Source organism: Hyla sarda, chromosome 1, assembly GCF_029499605.1.
Source record: "Hyla sarda isolate aHylSar1 chromosome 1, aHylSar1.hap1, whole genome shotgun sequence".
Lineage (NCBI taxonomy): Eukaryota > Metazoa > Chordata > Amphibia > Anura > Hylidae > Hyla > Hyla sarda.
Genome location: NC_079189.1, coordinates 407,001,229 through 407,023,161, shown reverse-complemented (window position 1 = coordinate 407,023,161; position 21,933 = coordinate 407,001,229). Strand labels below are relative to the sequence as shown.

At 46.5% G+C, this 21,933-nt stretch overlaps 2 protein-coding genes across 2 annotated transcripts in view; one reads left to right on the top strand and one right to left on the bottom strand.

Annotated features, from left to right (window-relative positions):
• Positions 1–19,133: 19,133 nt before the first annotated feature.
• Positions 19,134–20,138, bottom strand: LOC130267643 (olfactory receptor 10A7-like). The gene has a single exon (XM_056517734.1). The coding sequence runs from the start codon at positions 20,136–20,138 to the stop codon at positions 19,134–19,136; it is 1,005 nt and encodes a 334-aa protein (XP_056373709.1).
• A 499-nt stretch (positions 20,139–20,637) lies between these two features.
• LOC130278161 (endogenous retrovirus group 3 member 1 Env polyprotein-like) overlaps positions 20,638–21,933 on the top strand; it is a 63,411-nt gene continuing 62,115 nt past the window's right edge. Inside the window, exon 1 of the mRNA XM_056528598.1 lies at positions 20,638–20,714. The gene's annotated coding sequence lies outside the window, so the exon portion shown is untranslated. The remainder of the gene's footprint in view (positions 20,715–21,933) is intronic.

The window sequence follows — 21,933 nt, the reverse complement described above, 5'->3', positions numbered from 1 at the left end:
GTCAGAATACAGCAATTTTAAATATACTTATTTTTGTTGAAAAGTTTAACTTTTTTTTAAAGCCAGTACAATAATTTAATTAAAAGTGAGAATCATTTTAATCATATTGAACCACAGAATAGAGATAACATGTCATTTTTACAGTAAAGTGCATTCTGTAAATACAAAACCCCCCAAAAGTTGCACAACTACAATTTTCTTTTCAATTTCCCCCATAAATAAATAAAAATGTCCGCCATATATATCATTACAAAGTAAAATTGGTTGCACAAAAAATAAGCCCTCAGGGGGGCGTGGTCTGGCCGCTGAACGGAATGGCCACGTAGAGGAAGAGCTCCTGCTAAGCACCACTGAACTCACAGCTTTTACTGCCGCCAGCGACTAACCAGCCCTACGGGGACCTAGCTGATGACAATGGCTACCTTTGGCAGAAAACGCAACTCCAAAACGGGGCGCTACAAACCGATGCAGCAGTTTTTCCAGGTCGGCTCCAAGAAGATGTCCGAGACCAAAGATGACGCCGAGGAGCGCACAGTGCGGGAGCCTCACACGCGCGAAGCCTCTAAAAGAACCAACTCGCAGAGAGGCGGCGCTGCATGGAACCCTTCCCGAAATAGCTCTAATGGAGAGGGACAGCCTCGCAGACTACACTATGACCTACCGACTCATGGAGGGGACCTGGGGATGTCTTCTCGCCGCCGATATGGTGAGTCCACTCCTAACGACTCCCGAAGCTCGGCCCCGGGAGAGCCCGCGGCCCCCGCCGGAGCCCTGCCAGGCCCGGTGGATATAGATGTACCCTCTGTGTCCCCTCAAATCAGCCCGCTCAAGCAACGCCCCAGGCTTCAAACCCCGGAGGGCCTGTTAGTCCCCTCTAACCCAGATGACACCCTTCCACTGCCGGAACCGGACTTATTTAACACTTACCCCACCTCAGACTCAGTGGTCTCGGACACTACCCTGAAGGATATGCTGCTGGCGTTCCGCAGCACCCTGCACAAAGACTTTAGCCAACTGCTTAGACCTGTCCAGGCATCTATCCACCAGCTGGACTGCAAAATGGCTCACACTGAAACTAGCCTGACTAACTTTGCGGAAGCACATAATGAGTTGGCTGATTCACATGATGACTTGAAAGACAAAGTTGCAGCCTTACAATCAAAAATAGTGGATGCCGAAGACAGAAATAGGCGCAATAATGTGAAATTTAGGGGCATCCCAGAGGATATAGCGCCATCTCAGCTCATGCCTTATATTCAAGAGCTAGCCCGTACCCTATTGCCTAACATGGAAGCCTACTTCTACAGCATTGACAGAGCTCACAGGGTGCAGAAACCTCGCTCACTACCAGAGGAGGTCCCCAGAGACGTTCTGGCACGTTTTACATTCTTCCAGACCAAAGATAAACTGCTCCAATTTTCTAGGAAGCATTCCAAGCTCCCAGCCCCGTATGATGGACTTAAAATGTATGCGGACTTGTCGGCCGCCACTTTACAGGCCAGAAGAGATTTTAGTCAGCTGACTGGACTTCTCCGTGACCTTGATATGCCATACAGGTGGGGATACCCGACTAAACTACTACTACAACGTCAAGGCCGGACCTTTGTCTTCTCCTCAGTGGATGAGGGAATGGACGCTCTCCATGCCTGGGGCCTCCTTGCAGATGACGATCCACGTGAGCGTTTCACGCCTTCCGATGACCCGCCAGCTAGAGACTCTGACCTGCCCAGACCTATTGATGCTACTAGCCCTGGTTAACTGAAGGTGCAAGGCAGACCTTTATATGTGATTATTGAATTTCTCCACGCTTCCCCTAGCGCTGGTATTACTGAATGTAACATACCGCCTGGTTCAAGCTTATTGCATGTTTTCTCTTTCTCTCCCTCTCACCTCCCTAGTTCCTCACCTGTTGTGATTTTTGTTTATAATTTCTACTTAGACAGTCTCTGTCGCAGTGTGACATCCCTGTCTAGGTGTCAGAAGACACCAGTCAGGTTTTTAACTAAAACTACAGTAACCTTTCCTACCACATCTTACCTAACCCATTGGTGTACCCTGTTTTAAGCAGACTCTAGGTACTTGGTAGAACTGTGTGTAACGTACCACCTGGTGCGAACTGTACTACGCCTTTCCCTACTTCTCTCCCTTTCCTTTCTAGCTTTCCATTTACTATAGTGCCTATTCGGCTGTATATCCGGACAGTATCTGTTGCAGTGTGACATCCCTGTCTAGGCGTCATAGACACCAGTCAGGTTTTTAAACTCTCCTCCAGCAATCCTTCTTAGCGCAATATATCTAGCTCATAGATACGCCCTACTTTGAGCAAAATTTTCATATCCTGTTTAACCACTAAAGTGTTGTGTGACATCCCTGTCTAGGTGTCAGGAGACACCAGTCAGGTTTTTAATCCCCCTCATACTCCGCAACTCCTCGTCAGGAGTGGTGTGTGTGGAGTGGCATAGTACTTAGCACAGTTCTTATCCCACTGTATTCTGGTGTGGCGCGACACCCTCGCACGGGTACTGGGTGCTCCCGGCCGGAGTACTACAGCACTCTGAGCATACCTTGCCGCAACCCTCTCTGACCCCTCCACAGCCCGGTGCTCCAATATGGGCATCAACATTATTTCGCTCAATGTTAATGGCCTGAATAGTCCATTTAAAAGGCAACTCCTATGGAGGGAACTAGAACGCAGACATGCGACGGTGGCCTGTATACAGGAGACCCACCTCTCAGCTACTAACACCCCATCCATTCGCCATAGATGTTTCCCCCATGTACTCTACTCCACATATCGGTCCAAAAAGAGGGGCGTCCTGATTGCAGTAAGAGACAATGTAGATTTCCACATCACAGAACAGATTGTTGACCCCAATAGTAGATACCTAATATTACTCTGCTCCATTGATGGGACTGCTTATACAATTGTTAACCTATATGCTCCCAACTCCCACCAGCTTAGATTTTTTGGGAAAGTATGGAAAGTGATCAACAAACACAAACAGGGGAACTTACTGATATGTGGAGATTTTAACACAGTCTCCGACCACAACCTTGACACCTCTCATCCGACAATCAGACGAAGGCCCTCACTGACGGACACTCTGAGAGACCTTGATCTCTTCGACATGTGGAGACTGCACCACGCTTCGGAACGCGACTACTCCTACTTTTCCCCCAGATACCACACATACTCCAGAATCGACATGATACTTACCAGCAGATCGCTTATAGATAGAATTGAATCCACAGCTATTGGGGAAATCACTTGGAGCGACCACGCTCCTGTCCTCATGACTATCTCAGACAAACTGCCGACTCATAGCGATTTTGTGTGGCGAGCAAACACACACATTATTGCCCACTCTGACCACTCGCAAATCATCGCCAACACTCTATCTGACTACTTCCAACAAAACTGCACACCAGAAGTGACCGCCCCCATAATTTGGCTCACCCACAAAGCGGTCATAAGAGGTAAATTCATACAATTAGGGGCGTATCTTAAAAAACAGCGTACTCTACACACTGATGAAGCACTAGCACGAATCGCCACGTTGGAAGCCATCCAAAAATGTAAACCCTCACCGGAGACGGCCTCAGAACTAATGAGAGAAAGGGTACAACTGCGCAGGCTGCTGCTTTATCAGTGTGAGAAGAGCTTTAAAAAAACTAGATTAAAATATTACTCTCAAGACAACAAAACTAGTGCCTTACTGGCGAAAAAATTGAAACCGGCCTACATTAAACAAAAAATCCCACATCTGGTCCACCCGTTTACTGGTAAAACGGAATTGGCACCTAGAGCTATTGCAAATGCCTTTCGGGACTATTATGATGCCCTGTACAACCTCAATAGAGACCCCGCGGTTCCCCAACCTATGGCTCCTCAAATCTCTACTTTCCTTGCCTCTTTAAACCTACCAAAACTCTCTGACACAGCCCTAGACTCCTTGAACCGACCGATCACATCTCAGGAGATCCTAGATGCGATTTCTTCGCTCCCGAACAACAAAGCGCCAGGCCCAGATGGTCTGCCTAATGAATACTACTCTAAATTTAGCACTATTTTAGTGCCTCACTTACTGAGGGTGTTCGGGGGGGCCATGGAGTCAGGTAGCTTCCCACAAGAAATGTTATCGGCATTGATCACCACTATTCCCAAACCTGGGAAATCGACTAACAATACGGCCCACTTTCGCCCCATATCATTACTAAATAGTGACGTTAAAATATATGCCAAAATACTCTCTACTCGCCTAGGCCCTTTTATGCCCAAACTACTTCATAAAGATCAGGTGGGGTTTACCTACGGAAGACAGGCCCCTGACAATACCAGGAAGGTAATCTCCTTGCTACAACACTCGGAACACCTTAAAATCCCCACAGCATTCCTTACCTTAGACGCAGAAAAAGCCTTTGACAGGGTGAACTGGCAGTACGCGTTCTCAGCCCTTGAAGCATTTGGCTTCTCTGGACCTATTATTGGGGCGATCAGGGCTCTCTATTCCAACCCTGCTGCTCGTGTCTTTACCAATGGTGTATTATCTGACCAGTTCACCCTGTCGAATGGTACGAGACAGGGCTGCCCTTTCTCCCCCCTTCTTTTTAATCTCTCCATCGAACCCTTAGCTCAAGCTATCCGAATGCACCCAGGCATCAAAGGCATCCAAGTAGGCTCCCACGAACACAAATTAGCGTTGTTTGCTGACGATATCCTGCTGTCCCTGACTGAAGTAGAAACGTCCCTACCCAACCTGTTTGATGTGATAGCCAAATTCAGTTCTATCTCCTACTACAAATTGAATACCTCTAAATCCCAACTCCTCCCCTTCCACCTACCTAACAATGTGCTCCTTTCCCTCCAATCCAAATTCCCTTTAGACTGGCAGGATCACGATGTCTCCTATCTAGGTATACAACTTACCAACCCCACTTCCCATCTATTCAAGTCCAACTTCTTACCTATGTCTAGCTTACTTTCCACTTCCATGACTGCATACTCTAAAATCATTCCATCTTGGTTCGGGCGTATAGCTGCATTTAAGATGATGCTTCTCCCGAAGATACTGTATCTTTTTCGCACCATTCCCATAACTATCCCACAGTCATACTTTCGCTCCCTACAGAGACAAGTGTCCCAATTTGTGTGGGCCTCCAGAAAACCCAGGGTATCTAAACATATAATGACTGCACACAGGTTGGGCGGAGGCCTTGGTCTCCCCCAAATGGAAGACTACTATATTGCAAGCTTACTTGACCAAGCACAACACTGGTGGACCCTTCACCCAGACAAGTTGTGGATTGACATGGAGACTACCTATTCCTATCCCTGTTCTCTAAAATCCCGCATACTGCTACTTACAAGAAACCTCAGTCCACCTAAATCGCATATCACAGCACTTACGTCTACTGACAGAGCCTGGAAATATGCCCTCAAGACATTCTCTCTAGACTCCACGTGTTCACTCTCTGACCTGCCCCTAGACTATATAGAATTCCTCATCCCTGACTTAGACCTTACACTATGGGGAACACATGGCATTTATTCAGCCAAAGACCTACTCAGCCCTGTGGGCGACGTCAATTTTTCTTATTTAAGAGACACGTACCATCTGCCGCACAAAGAATTCTACAAATCTCTACAACTTAGGAGCTTAGTGACGGATAGTTTTGCAACTGAACACAAAATGCCTACTAGCTGCCGTAGATACTTAAACAGCGACTCACATGCAGACAGAGGTATCACCTTTTTTTACAACCTGTTACATGAAAAAAAAAACATAACTAAACAACACTATATGGAAAAATGGGAAAAAGACATTGGCCGGGAATTCACCATTGACCAATGGACAAGCACCTTCAACTACATGCGTACCCTATTTAGAGCCACTAACCACCAAGAGGCGGTCGCTAAGACCATTTACAGATGGTACTTTACCCCCTCCAGAATACACCTGATGAACCCGACGTGCTCTAATCTGTGTTGGAGAGATTGTGGAGAGGTAGGGAGTCTTATCCACTTATTGTGGAGCTGTCCTAAAATTGCACACTTATGGAAGGGGATAGAGCTGTTGGCCCACAGACTGACACTGATCAAACACCCCCTGAAACCTGAAACGGCTCTCTTACTGATTGACCTACATACGTTCTCCCCTGATGTGAGGATGCCCCTTGCTCAACTTTTCATGTCCACTAAACTACTACTCACTAGACAGTGGAAGTCAAACCAAGTACCCCACCTGTGTGAGGTCATTAATTTGGTCAATCTCACCTGTGCCTACGAGAGAGCGTTCGCATTTGCACACAACACCGTCCCCAAGTACCGAAAACAATGGGGAGTTTGGCTATCTAGTCCTCACTGTCCTCTCAGATTTAGTGACGAGGTTACTTGAAAGATTGTTACCTGCTTATTGTACTTTCTCTGAATAAATGTGCCATAGCCCATGTTCTTTAGGGCTACATCCCTCTCTTGTTCTAATGTTCAGAGTGTTTTTATACTGTATTAACGCTTCTATGCTTGTATACATTGTCATTGTAGATTTTATGTTGATCTCTGAAATACTTCAAAATAAAACAATTTTTGAATGAAAAAAAAAATAAAATAAGCCCTCAGGTGGACCTGTGGATGGAAAAATAAAAGAGTTATGGCTCTTAAAAGGAGAGGAGGAAAATTTACTGTGTCCTAAGGACAAAATGGTCTGTGTCCTTAAGGGGTTAAATCAATCTTTAAAAACATATAAGTCTGTTTAGTGTTATTTTTTTTCATAATACTATCTATATATTTAAAAATTATTAGAAATCTTGCAGTTTTCATTCTGATCTTAAACCTGAAGCCTAAAACTATGCTGACACTTCCTCTTCTGTTTGTAATGATAGGGAGAGGGATGCTGGAAAGTGATCTGTACACGTACAGCATTACAGTAAAAGGTGACATCAGTAGATAGAGAAGACAATAAGAGCTCTAGCCTGTAAAATGACTTCTGCACTGGTATCAGAGGCCACAGAGCATGCTTAGGAACCTGTCTTACAGAAAAAATAGGGTCTGGAGATGTTAAATGTGTCTACGTCTGAGGGACTTGCTGTGAAGAATGTCACAAAATGCTGTTAAAGGGGTACTCCCGTTGAAATTTTTTTTTAAATCAACTGGTGCAAGAAAGATAAACATATTTGTAAATTACTTCTATTAAAAAATCTTAATCCTTCCAGTACTAATTAGCTGCTGAATACTACAGAGGAAATGGAACATAGTGCTCTCTGCTGACATCTTTGTCTATTTTAAGAACTGTCCAGAGTAGGAGAAAATCCCCATAGAAAACATATGCTGCACTGGACAGTTCCTAAACAAATGTCAGCAGAGAGCACTGTGGTCATTATGTCAGCAGAGAGCTCTGTGTTCCAAAAAGAAAACAATATCCTCTGTAGTATACAGACCCTAAAAAGTACTGGAAAGATTAAGATTTTTTAATAGAAGTAATTTACAAATCTGTTTAACTTTCTGACACCAGTTGATTTAAAAAAAAAAAAGGTTTCCACGGTAGTACCCCTTTAAAAAGAGCTTAGGCAAGATGGCTGCCACCATGTACTAGAAATTTAAAAAATACAGCCAGAAAATAGAAACAGATTAGTTAAAAAAAAAAAAATCTAGACAACGTATTCACTTCAATATAGCAGGGTAGTGATATTTAATGGTTTTCATTTATTTGGCAGTTGTTTTTCATTTGTGTGCTTGATTATTTTAACTGGTTTTGTTTCATCCTGATCCCAGACCGCTAATACAGTGGGGCAAAAAAGTATTTAGTCAGCCACCAATTGTGCAACTTCTCCCACTTAAAAATATGAGAGAGGCCTGTGTAACCTTTCAGAAGACAGGAACAACGGTGGATGTGGATCCGCTGAACCTGTGTGCCAGATGACTCATACCGTACCAGGGAGCGGAGTCTAAGGTGCCCCTGGTTTTCACCAGAGCCCGCCACAAATCGGGATGGACTTACTGCGGCAGGCAACTTCTCGACCACACAGGCGGCTGAGGAGATGTGAGGCACAGGAGGGATAAGGCAGCTCATAGTTAGGATAGCAGAAGGTCAAGGCAGGTGGCACAGTAGCGTAGTCAGGACATAGCAAGAGGTCAGTAGGCAGGCGGCAGAGGAGCAAGGTCAGGTCACAGAGCAAAGGATCAGATACACGGCAAGGCAACTCTCAGTAATGCTTTCTCTCAGGCACAAGGCAACAAAGATCCGGCAGGGAAGTGTGGGAGGAGGAATTTATCAATGAGCCACAGGTGTACTACACTAATGGGCACACTGGCCCTCTAAATCTTAAAGCTCCGGCGCGCAAGCCCTAGGGGATGGGGACACAAGCAACAGAGCAGAGAGGCATAGGCGGGGCAGGAGAAGCACCCAGTGAGTGATGGACTGGGATTTGCATGGGGCCGCGTCCCGCGATGCGAATCCCAGCCCTGCCGGCAGCAGCAGGTAACGGAACCATGTGCTCATGGCCAGCGTGTGCGGCCAGAGCGCATAATGTAACAGCCTGTAATTTTCAGCATTGGTATACCTCAACTATGAGAGGCAATATGAGAAAAAAAATCCATAAAATCACATCTGATTTTTAAAGAATTTATTTGCAATTTTTGGTGGAAAATAAGTATTTAATCACCTACAAACAAGCAAGATATCTGTCTCTCACAGACATTCAACTTCTTCTTTAGGAGTCTCCTTTGTCTTCCACTCGTTACCTGTTTTAATGGCACCTGTTTGAACTTGTTATCAGTATTAAAGACACCTGTCCACAACCTCAAACAGTCACACTCCAAACTCCACTATGGCCAAGACCAAAGAGCTGTCGAAGGACACCAGAACCAAAATTGTAGACCTGTACGGTCGGTGGCTCCAACGTTCGGAACAGTTTGTTCCAAATGCTGAGCAGCTGAGTACCCCTTTAAGCCAGTACGTGTCCGGGCCTGTCTGAAGTTTGCTAGAGAGAATTTGGATGATCCAGAAGAGTATTGGGAGAATGTCACATGGTCAGATGAAACCAAAGTAGAACTTTTTGGTACAAACTCAACCCGTCATGCTTGGAGGAGAAAGAATGCTGAGTTGCATCCAAAGGACACCATACCTACTGTAAAGCAAGGGGGGGGGGGAGACATCATGCTTTGGGACTGTTTTTCTGCTAAGGGACCCGGATGATTGATCCATGTAAAGGAAAAAATGAATGGGGGGCATGTATTGTGAGATTTTGAGTGAAAACCTCCTTCCATCAGCAAGGGCATTGAAGATGAAACGTGGCTGGTTCCTTCAGCATGACAATGATCCCAAACACACCGCCCGGGCAACGACAGAGGGGCTTCGTAAGAAGCATTTCAAGGTCCTGGAGTATCCTAGCCAGTCTCCAGATCTCAACCCCATAGAAAACCTTTGGACGGAGTTGAAAGTCTGTGTTGCCCAGCGAAAGACCCAAAACATCACTGCTCTAGAGGAGATCTGCATGGAGGAAAGGGCCAAAATACATGCAAAAGTGTGTGAAAACTTTGTGAAGACTTACAGAAAACATTTGACCTCTGTCATTGCCAACAAAAGGTATATAACAAAGTATTGAGATTAACTTTTGTTATTGATCAAATACTTATTTTCCACCATAATTTGCCATTAAATTCTTTAAGAATCAGACAATGTGATTTTATGGATTTTTTTCTCATGATGTCTCTCATAGTTGAGGTATGCCTATGATGAAAATTACAGGCCTCTCTCATCTTTTTAAGTGGGAGAACTTGCACAGTTGGTGGCTGAATAAATACTTTTTTTTTGCCCCACTGTATATGAAATCACACTAAAGCCATAGTGAAACAAAAACATAGAAAGGGTTGGTAGATAAGAACCAATTATGCTCATCTAGTCTGCTCAATATTCTGTATACTATGAACAGTCCCCAGTCTTATCTTATATGAAGGGTAGCCTTATGCCTATCCCATGCATGCTCATACTCATTCACTGTGTTTGCAGCAACCACTTCTGCAGGCTATTCCATGCATCTACCTGATGTCACTTTTAAACCTTTGCCCCTATACCTTAAGACTGTCACGATGCCGGCTGGCAGGAGGTGGATCCTCTGTGCCAGAGAGGGATTGGCGTGGACCGTGCTAGTGGACCGGTTCTAAGTCACTACTGGTGTTCACCAGAGCCCGCCGCAAAGCGGGATGGTCTTGCTGCGGCGGTAGTGACCAGGTCGTATCCACTAGCAACGGCTCAACCTCTCTGACTGCTGAAGATAGGCGCGGTACAAGGGAGTAGACAGAAGCAAGGTCGGACGTAGCAGAAGGTCGGGGCAGGCAGCAAGGATCGTAGTCAGGGGCAACGGCAGGAGGTCTGGAACACAGGCTAGGAACACACAAGGAAACGCTTTCACTGGCACAATGGCAACAAGATCCGGCGAGGGAGTGCAGGGGAAGTGAGGTATACATAGGGAGTGCACAGGTGAACACACTGATTAGAACCACTGCGCCAATCAGCGGCGCAGTGGCCCTTTAAATCGCAGAGACCCGGCGCGCGCGCGCCCTAGGGAGCGGGGCCGCGCGCGCCGGGACAGGACCGACGGAGAGCGAGTCAGGTACGGGAGCCGGGGTGCGCATCGCGAGCGGGCGCCACCCGCATCGCGAATCGCATCCCGGCTGGAGGCGGTATCGCAGCGCACCGGGTCAGTGGATCTGACCGGGGCGCTGCAGTGGCGAGAGTGTAGCGAGCGCTCCGGGGAGGAGCGGGGACCCGGAGCGCTCGGCGTAACAGTACCCCCCCCTTGGGTCTCCCCCTCTTCTTGGAGCCTGAGAACCTGAGGACCAGACTTTTGTCTAGGATATTGTCCTCAGGTTCCCAGGATCTCTCTTCAGGACCACAGCCCTCCCAATCGACCAAAAAAAAAGGTTTTCCCTCTGACCTTCTTGGAGGCCAGTATCTCCTTTACGGAGAAGATGTCCGAAGAGCCGGAAACAGGAGTGGGAGAAACAAGTTTGGGAGAGAAACGGTTGATGATGAGAGGTTTAAGAAGAGAAACGTGAAAGGCATTAGGAATACGAAGAGAAGGAGGAAGAAGAAGTTTGTAAGAGACAGGATTAATCTGGCACAAAATTTTGAAAGGACCAAGATAGCGTGGTCCCAATTTGTAGCTGGGAACACGGAAGCGGACATATTTAGCGGAGAGCCATACCTTGTCTCCGGGAGAAAAAATGGGGGGAGCTCTTCTTTTCTTATCAGCAAACTTCTTCATACGAGATGAAGCCTGTAAGAGAGAATTTTGGGTCTCTTTCCATATGGTGGAAAGATCACGAGTTATTTCATCCACAGCGGGCAAACCAGAGGGCAAGGGAGTAGGGAGGGGGGGAAGAGGGTGACGGCCGTACACCACGAAAAATGGGGATTTGGAAGAAGATTCAGAGACTCTGAAGTTATACGAGAATTCGGCCCATGGTAGAAGATCTGCCCAGTCATCCTGGCGGGAGGAAACAAAATGCCGTAAATAATCACCCAGGACCTGGTTAATTCTTTCTACTTGCCCATTGGATTGAGGATGATAAGCAGAAGAAAAGTTTAATTTAATCTTGAGTTGTTTACAGAGAGCCCTCCAGAATTTTGACACGAATTGGACGCCTCTATCCGAGACGATCTGCGTGGGCAACCCGTGAAGACGAAAAATGTGTACAAAAAATTGTTTTGCCAACTGAGGCGCTGAAGGAAGACCCGGAAGAGGAATAAAATGTGCCATCTTGGAAAATCGATCAACGACCACCCAAACAACAGTGTTGCCACGGGATGGGGGTAAGTCTGTAATAAAGTCCATACCAATCAGAGACCAAGGCTGTTCGGGGACAGGCAGAGGATGAAGAAGACCAGCGGGCTTCTGGCGAGGAGTCTTATCCCGGGCACAGACAGTGCAGGCCCGCACGAAATCAACAACATCCGTCTCCAGAGTCGGCCACCAATAGAAACGAGAGATGAGTTGCACGGATTTCTTGATGCCCGCATGGCCTGCGAGATGGGAGGAGTGACCCCATTTGAGGATTCCGAGGCGTTGGCGTGGAGAGACGAAGGTCTTCCCTGGAGGAGTTTGCCTGATGGAGGCTGGAGAAGTGGAGATCAGGCAGTCAGGAGGAATGATGTGTTGCGGAGAGAGCTCTACTTCCGAGGCATCCGAGGAACGAGAGAGAGCATCGGCCCTAATGTTCTTATCGGCAGGGCGAAAGTGAATTTCAAAATTAAACCGGGCAAAGAACAGAGACCACCTGGCCTGGCGAGGATTCAGCCGTTGGGCAGACTGGAGATAGGAGAGATTCTTGTGATCGGTGTAAATGATAACTGGAAATTTTGATCCCTCCAGCAGATGCCTCCATTCCTCAAGTGCTAATTTAATGGCCAGTAGCTCTCGATCCCCAATGGAGTAGTTCCTCTCCGCCGGAGAGAAGGTCCTAGAAAAAAAACCACAGGTAACAGCATGCCCGGAAGAATTTTTTTGTAGAAGAACCGCTCCAGCTCCTACTGAGGAGGCATCAACCTCCAATAGGAAGGGTTTAGAAGGGTCAGGTCTGGAGAGCACGGGAGCAGAAGAAAAGGCAGACTTGAGCCGTTTAAAGGCGTCTTCCGCTTGAGGAGGCCATGACTTAGGATTGGCATTCTTTTTGGTTAAAGCCACGATAGGAGCCACAATGGTGGAAAAATGTGGAATAAATTGTCTGTAATAATTGGCGAACCCCAAAAAACGTTGGATAGCACGGAGTCCGGAGGGGCGTGGCCAATCTAAGACGGCAGAGAGTTTGTCTGGATCCATTTGTAGTCCCTGGCCAGAGACCAAGTATCCTAGGAAAGGAAGAGATTGACATTCAAACAGACATTTCTCCATTTTGGCATATAGTTGATTGTCACGAAGTCTCTGAAGAACCATGCGGACATGCTGGCGGTGTTCTTCTAGGTTGGCAGAAAAAATCAGAATATCGTCCAGATACACAACAACACAGGAATATAAGAGATCACGAAAAATTTCATTAACAAAGTCTTGGAAGACGGCAGGGGCGTTGCACAGGCCAAAGGGCATGACCAGATACTCAAAGTGTCCATCTCTAGTGTTAAATGCCGTTTTCCATTCATCCCCCTCCCTGATGCGGATGAGATTATAAGCACCTCTTAAGTCCAGTTTGGTAAAGATGTGGGCACCTTGGAGGCGATCAAAGAGTTCAGAGATAAGAGGTAGAGGGTAGCGGTTCTTTACCGTGATTTTATTAAGACCGCGGTAGTCAATGCAAGGACGTAGGGAGCCATCTTTTTTGGACACAAAGAAAAATCCAGCTCCGGCAGGAGAGGAGGATTTGCGGATAAAGCCCTTTTTTAAATTTTCCTGGATGTACTCAGACATAGCAAGAGTCTCTGGGGCGGACAGAGGATAAATTCTGCCCCGGGGTGGAGTAGTGCCCGGGAGGAGGTCAATAGGACAGTCATAAGGCCTGTGAGGAGGTAGAGTCTCAGCTTGTTTTTTGCAAAACACATCAGCAAAGTCCATATAGGCCTTAGGGAGACCGGTTACAGGGGGAACCACAGGGTCACGGCAGGGAGTACTGGGAACCGGTTTAAGGCAGTCCTTGAAACAAGAGGTACCCCAGCTCTTGATCTCCCCTGTGGACCAATCCAGGGTTGGGGAATGGTGTTGAAGCCAGGGTAGTCCAAGGAGAATTTCGGAAGTGCAATTGGGGAGGACCAAAAACTCAATTTTTTCGTGATGAGGTCCGATGCACATTAGGAGGGGCTCCGTGCGGAAACGTATGGTACAGTCCAATCTTTCATTGTTAACACAATTGATGTAGAGGGGTCTGGCGAGACTGGTCACTGGGATGTTGAACCTGTTGATGAGAGAGGCCAAAATAAAATTTCCTGCAGATCCGGAATCCAAGAAGGCCATAGTAGAGAAGGAGAAGGTAGAGGCAGATATCCGCACAGGCACAGTAAGACGTGGAGAAGCAGAGTTGACATCAAGGACTGCCTCACCTTTGTGCGGAGTCAGCGTACGTCTTTCCAGGCGGGGAGGACGGATAGGACAATCCTTCAGGAAGTGTTCGGTACCGGCACAGTACAGGCAGAGATTCTCCATGCGGCGTCGTGTCCTCTCTTGAGGTGTCAGGCGAGACCGGTCAACTTGCATAGCCTCCACGGCGGGAGGCACAGGAACGGATTGCAGGGGACCAGAGGAGAGAGGAGCCGGGGAGAAAAAACGCCTCGTGCGAACAAAGTCCATATCCTGGCGGAGCTCCTGACGCCTTTCGGAAAAACGCATGTCAATGCGAGTGGCTAGATGAATGAGTTCATGTAGGTTAGCAGGGATTTCTCGTGCGGCCAGAACATCTTTAATGTTGCTGGATAGGCCTTTTTTAAAGGTCGCGCAGAGGGCCTCATTATTCCAGGATAGTTCTGAAGCAAGAGTACGGAATTGTACGGCGTACTCGCCAACGGAAGAATTACCCTGGACCAGGTTCAGCAGGGCAGTCTCAGCAGAAGAGGCTCGGGCAGGTTCCTCAAAGACACTTCGAATTTCCGAGAAGAAGGAGTGTACAGAGGCAGTGACGGGGTCATTGCGGTCCCAGAGCGGTGTGACCCATGACAGAGCTTTTCCAGACAGAAGGCTGACTACGAAAGCCACCTTAGACCTTTCAGTAGGAAACTGGTCCGACATCATCTCCAAGTGCAGGGAACATTGTGAAAGAAAGCCACGGCAAAATTTAGAGTCCCCATCAAATTTATCCGGCAAGGATAGTCGTAGGCCTGAAGCGGCCACTCGCTGCGGAGGAGGTGCAGGAGCTGGCGGAGGAGATGATTGCTGAAGCTGTGGAAGTAGCTGCTGTAGCATCACGGTCAGTTGAGACAGCTGGTGGCCTTGTTGCGCTATCTGTTGTGACTGCTGGGCGACCACCGTGGTGAGGTCGGCGACAACTGGCAGAGGAACTTCAGCGGGATCCATGGCCGGATCTACTGTCACGATGCCGGCTGGCAGGAGGTGGATCCTCTGTGCCAGAGAGGGATTGGCGTGGACCGTGCTAGTGGACCGGTTCTAAGTCACTACTGGTGTTCACCAGAGCCCGCCGCAAAGCGGGATGGTCTTGCTGCGGCGGTAGTGACCAGGTCGTATCCACTAGCAACGGCTCAACCTCTCTGACTGCTGAAGATAGGCGCGGTACAAGGGAGTAGACAGAAGCAAGGTCGGACGTAGCAGAAGGTCGGGGCAGGCAGCAAGGATCGTAGTCAGGGGCAACGGCAGGAGGTCTGGAACACAGGCTAGGAACACACAAGGAAACGCTTTCACTGGCACAATGGCAACAAGATCCGGCGAGGGAGTGCAGGGGAAGTGAGGTATACATAGGGAGTGCACAGGTGAACACACTGATTAGAACCACTGCGCCAATCAGCGGCGCAGTGGCCCTTTAAATCGCAGAGACCCGGCGCGCGCGCGCCCTAGGGAGCGGGGCCGCGCGCGCCGGGACAGGACCGACGGAGAGCGAGTCAGGTACGGGAGCCGGGGTGCGCATCGCGAGCGGGCGCCACCCGCATCGCGAATCGCATCCCGGCTGGAGGCGGTATCGCAGCGCACCGGGTCAGTGGATCTGACCGGGGCGCTGCAGTGGCGAGAGTGTAGCGAGCGCTCCGGGGAGGAGCGGGGACCCGGAGCGCTCGGCGTAACAAAGACTCTGCCATCTTGTGGTAGTTTTTCTTCTTTTAAACATACTCTTCTCCTATACAGTGTTGATTCCCTTTATGTACACTGCTCAAAAAAATAAAGGGAACATTAAGATAACACATCCTAGATCTGAATGAATGAGCTAATCGTATGAAATACTTTCGTCTCTCATTTAGTTGAAAGAGCTGACAACAAAATCACACAAAAATGATCAATCACACTCCAGGCTCATCCAACTTAGATGTAATGTCCTTAAAACAAGTCAAAATGAGGCTCTGTAGTGTGTGTGGGGCCTCCACGTGCCTGTATGACCTCCCTACAACGCCTGGGCATGCTCCTGATGAGGTGGCAGATGGTCTCCTGAGGGATGTCCTCCCAGACCTGGACTAAAACATCCACCAACTCCTGGACAGTCTGTGGTGATGTAGTGAGACATGATGTCCCAGATGTGCTCAATTGGATTCAGGTCTGGGGAACGGACGGGACAGTCCATAGCATCAATGCCTTCCTCTTGCAGGAACTGCTGACACACTCCAGCCATATGAGGTCTAGCATTGTCTTGCATTAGGGGGAACCCAGGGCCAACTGCACCAGCAAATGGTCTCACAAGGGGTCTGAGTATCTCATTTCGGTACTTAATGGCAGTCAGACTACCTCTGGCAAGCACATGGAGGGCTGTGTGGCCCCCCAAAGAAATGCCACCGCACACCATTACTGACCCACCACCAAACCAGTCATGCTGGAGGATGTTGCAGGCTGCACAACGTTCTCCACTGCGTCTCCAGACTCGCCAGTAGCGAATTTGCCAATCTTGGTGTTCTCTAGCAAATGCCAAACGTCCTGCACGGTGTTTGGTTGTAAGCACAACCCCCATCTATGGATGTCTATGGACATCTATGGACATCATGGCCTGTTGGAGGTCATTTTGCAGGGCTCTGGCAGTGCTCCTCCTGCTCATCCTTGCACAAAGGCGGAGGTAGCGGTCCTGCTGCTGGGTTGTTGCCCTCCTACAGCCTCCTCCACATCTCCTGATGTACTTGCCTGTCTTCTGGTAGCATCTCCATGCTTAAGACACTACGCTGACAGACACAGCAAACCTTCTTGCCACAGCTCTCATTGATGTGCCATCCTGGATGAGCTGCACTACCTGAGCCACTTTTGTGGGTTATAGACTGTGTCTCGTGCCACTAGAGTGAAAGCACCGCCAGCATTCAAAAGTGACCATCAGCCAGGAAGCATAGGAACTGAGAAGTGGTCTGTGGTCACCACCTGCAAAACCACTCCTTTATTGGGGGTGTCTTGCTAATTGCCTATAATTTCCACCTGTTGTCTGTTCCATTTGCACAACACCATGTGGAATTGATTGTCAATCAGTGTTGCTTCCTGAGTGGACAGTGTGATTTCACAGAAGTGTGACTGAGTTGAAGTTACATTGTGTTGTTTAAGTGTTCCCTTTATTTTTTTGAGCAGTGTATTTTAAATTTATATCATAGGCCCTCTGTCTTGTCTTTCTTCCAGGCTATACATGTTAAGGTCCTTTACCTTTCCTAGTAAATTTTATCCTGCAATCCATGGACAAGTTTAGTAGCTCTTCTCTGAACTCTCTCCAATGTATCTATGTCCTTTTGGAGAAACGGTCTCCAGTACTGCGCACAATACTCCAAGTAAGGTCTTAACAGTGCTCTGTACAGTGTTATGAGCACTTCCTTCTTTCTACTGCCAATACCTCTCCCTATACACCCTGCTGCATTTCCCAAGCATTTTGCTAGCATTACATTGTCTGTCTACATTTAAGTCTTCTGAAATAACGACCCCTAAATCCCTTTCCACAGATACGGAGGTTAGGACTGTATGACATATTCTATATTCTGCGCTTTTCTAAATTAAATGTCAATGGTCGGAGTTCCGACCATTCTTCTAGTTTACTTAAATCCTTTTCCATTTGGCGTATCCCTCCAGAGACATCAACCCTGTTACAAATCTTTGTGTCATGAGCAAAAAGACACACCTTACCATTGAGACCTTCTACAATATCACTGATAAAGATATTAGACAAAATGGATCCCAGTACAGATCCCTGGGGTACCCCACTGGTAAGAAGACCTTGCTCTGAATTTACTACCCTCTGTTGTCTGTCCCTCAGTCACTGCCTAATCCAATCAACAATATGAGAGTCCAAGCTCAAAGACTGCTGTCTCTTGATAAGTCTTCTATGTGGGACAGTGTCAAAAGATTTACCAAAATCCAGATAAGCGATACCTACAGCACCTTCGCCATCTATTATTTTAGTCACCCAATCAAAAAAATCTAAAAGATTAGTTTGACATGATTTCCCTGAAGTAAACCCATGTTACTTCTTATATTGCAATCCATGAAATTTTAGATGTTCCACAATCCTATCCTTTAGTATGGTTTCTATTTTCCCCACTAATGATGTCAGGCTTACTGGACTGTAGTTGCCTGATTCCTCCCTACTACCTTTCTTGTGAATGGGGACATTATTTGCTGTGTTCCAATCTTCTGAGACGACTCCTGTTACCAGAGATTGGTTAATTAAATTTATCGGTTTTGCTAGTTCACCGCTAAGCTCTTTTAAAAACTTTGGGTGTATCCCATCAGGCCATTGTGACTTATTTGTTTTTACCTTAGACAGCTGATGTAGGCATATAGTTCTAAGGAATTTCCTGGGATATACATGCACTTGGATCCCTGCGGTGTCCTGTCTGATGCCATCTTCAAAAATGTTTCTGTGCATGACCGTAGAATGTGTAGGTCACCCAGTGCAAGTGACCCTGCGCCACAATACTAGACTATTTGTTCACCACCCTCATCAGAACCAGACTTTGGACTATATAACACTGTCTGCAACCAAGTGACACCCCCTAAAGAAGCAATGCTACTAAATGTGTGTTAAGGGCACTACATCACATGGTTAGAGTATCAGACAATTGATGTAAGTATCTGACTAGTATTTTCAATGCACTGTGGCTTTTAAAAGGAATTCATCACCTAAATTTATTTTACTAACCAAAACAGGATATCATATTTTTTATTCTCTGATTTAATTTTTATTCTTTTTTTGTACATGATTATGGGGACAGCCATCTTGCCTGAGCTGCTTACAACAGTCTTTACAGCAGCCACATGGACTTTAGTAACCTGCAGACAGGAGAATTGCTGGAGGCACACTGAGTGAAAACAGTGGAGTAGACAATATATAACAAACCTAATGCAGCTTAATCGCTATTTTAGTTATAATATGAGTATAATGGGCACCTTTACCTCATATTACAGGTATGTATTTCCAGGAAGTTTATGGGACACCTACATGTTAAATAAATCTAGTATGACCACTCCAGCATGCACAAAGTGAAGTACTGTTCCTTTCGATGTATACACACATTCAATAAATACCCTTTCATTTGATTTCATTTCATATCATCACTAGAGATTACATTTCCAGATGTTTTCATTTCCTTGATCCCTACTTTTTGATGCAAGAGTTTTTTAAGTCCTCCTTTAACTTCCTGATTCCTTAAACTATAAATAAGTGGATTTAGAAGTGGGGTTACCACACTATAGAGGAGAGACAGCAGCTTGTCATTATCTGGATTATCGCTAGTCCTCACCCGTACATATGTAAAAGCTCCAGTTCCGAAGAATAATGTGACAGAGATAAAGTGTGAGGCACAAGTAGAGAAGACCTTCTTTCGCTCTTTATTGGTGCTAATGCGTATAATAGCAGCAATGATGCGCCCATAGGAGTAAAGTACCAATGCAAATGGCAATGGGAGGACAAGAAAACCAGTGACAGAAACAGCAATCTGATTAGCAGAAACATCAGTGCAGGCCAATTTCAGCAATGGAGGGATGTCACAGAAGAAGTGGTTTATTAGATTAGGACCACAGTATGGAAGGGAAAAGATAGAGGCCGTCTGTCCAAGGGAGATAAGGTTACCAGAAACCCAAGACACCGCGGCCATTTTGAAACATGTAGCTTTGTTCATTACTGTAAAGTATCTCAAGGGGTTGCAGATGGCTACAAAACGGTCATATGCCATGACAGCGAGAATAAAACACTCTGTGACACCAAGGGTGAAGAAACAATACATCTGTGTACAGCAACTATAGAAAGAAATTGTCTTCCTCTTGGCCACAAAGGTGTGGAGCAATTTGGGAAGGGTAACTGTAACGTAGCACATTTCAAGGAAAGAGAGGTTGCGGAGAAAATAGTACATTGGTGTGTGAAGAAGGGAATCCAGAGTTGCCACGGTGATGATTGTGAAGTTACCCAGAATTGTAAATATGTAAATAAAAAGGAAAAGGGTCAAAAGAAATAACTGAATCTTGTTGTTAAAATTGGTGAATCCCAACAGGATAAATTCATCGATATTGGACTGATTTCCTGAAAACTTGTAATTTGCAAATCTCATCTAGACACACAACAGAAATGGATACACAATTTAATGTAAATATAATTTCTATTACTCTAACATACAACCAATGAAATATGGTTAATAACTCCATTAAAGTAAAGATTAGTTCAGGAATCAGTAGAATATATTAAAGGAGAACTCCAGAATCTAAAAATTGTCCTCCATACTGCCGGCAGTAAAAAAATAAAGATGTACATTCCTTCCTCAGCTCCCCTGGGGCCTCCGGTAACCGGCTCCGGTCTCCGCCGCGATCCTCTTCCTGGTTGCCGGTGGTCGGCGAGTCATACTGTACTCAGCCAATCACCGGCCGCAGTGAAGTCCCAACTCAGCCGGCGATAGGCTGAGCGGCAGTGTGACGTTTTCGGCCCCGGCAGCAGGTGCCGGTGTAGTGAAAAATTGTGTGTCCTGAAGCGTTCTCACACTGCCGCTCAGCCTATCGCCGGCCGAGACGGGACTACACTGTGGACTGTGATTGGCTGAGCGCAGTATGACTCGCCGACCACCGGCAACCAGGAAGAGGATCACTGCGGAGACCGGAGCCGGTTACCGGAGGCCCCGGGGGAGCAGAGGAAGGTATGTACATCTTTATTTTTTTACTGCCGGCAGTATGGGGGACAATTTTTATATTCCGGAGTTCTCCTTTAATTCCAACAAAAAGCATGCAAGTGAAAAAAAGGAGGATAGAAAGAGATTATGGTGATAATGATGAGTGTTAAAATGCAGGTCCAGTTTAAATAAATTGACCCTGTCCCAATGCATGACATACATGTACATCATGGGTCGGCTGAGCGGACATGAAGCGGGTTCGTGTCATAAGCGGGAGATGCCTGCTGCTATCAGCAGCTGACATCTGCCGGTAATGACGAACATCAGAGATCGCTCCGATGTCTGTCATTTAACTGGTTAAAGGGGTACTGCGCTGGAAAACAATTTTTTTTCCATATCAACTGTCTCCAAAAAGTTAAACAGTTTTGTAATTGACTTCTATTAAAAAAAATACTTAATCCTTCCAGTACTTATCAGATGCCGTATACTACAGAGAAAGTTGAGTTTTTCTTTTCTGTCTGATCACAGTGCTCTCTGCTGCCACCTCTGTCCATGTCAGGAACTGTCCAGAGTAGGAGAAAATCCCCATAGCAAACCTCTCCTGCTCTGGACAGTTCCTGACATAGACATAGGTGTCAGCAGAGAGCACTGTGGTCAGACTGTAAAGAACTAGTTAAAGCGGTATTCCAGGAAAAAAAACTTTTTTTCATATATCAACTGGCTACAGAAAGTTAAACAGATTTGTAAATTACTTACAAAAATTTTAATCCTTCCAATAATTATCAGCTGCTGAAGTGGAGTTTTTCTTCTCTGGCAACAGTGCTGACATCTCTGCCTGTCTCGGGAACTGCACAGAGTAGGTGAGGTTTGCTATGGGGTTTTGCTACTACTCTGGACAGTTCCCAAGACAGGTGTCATCAGAGAGCACTTAGAAAAGAACAACTCAACTTCAGCAGCTCATAAGTACTGAAAGGATTAAGATTTTTTTTTATAGAAGTAATTTACAAATATGTTTAACTTTCTGGAGCCAGTTGATTTGAAAAAAATAGGTTTCCACCTCAGTACCCCTTTAAATACTGTGATCTATACAGATCACAGCATTTAAACAATAATGCTGGTCCTCAGCATCTTCCCTGGCTCTGTGATTGTTGAAGGCTGCCTCAAGCAGCCTTTAACAATCCAGCACAAATTTCATGGATCAATTTAATGATGGCTTATGAAAGGTCCCTTTGGGGGTGTGGGGGGG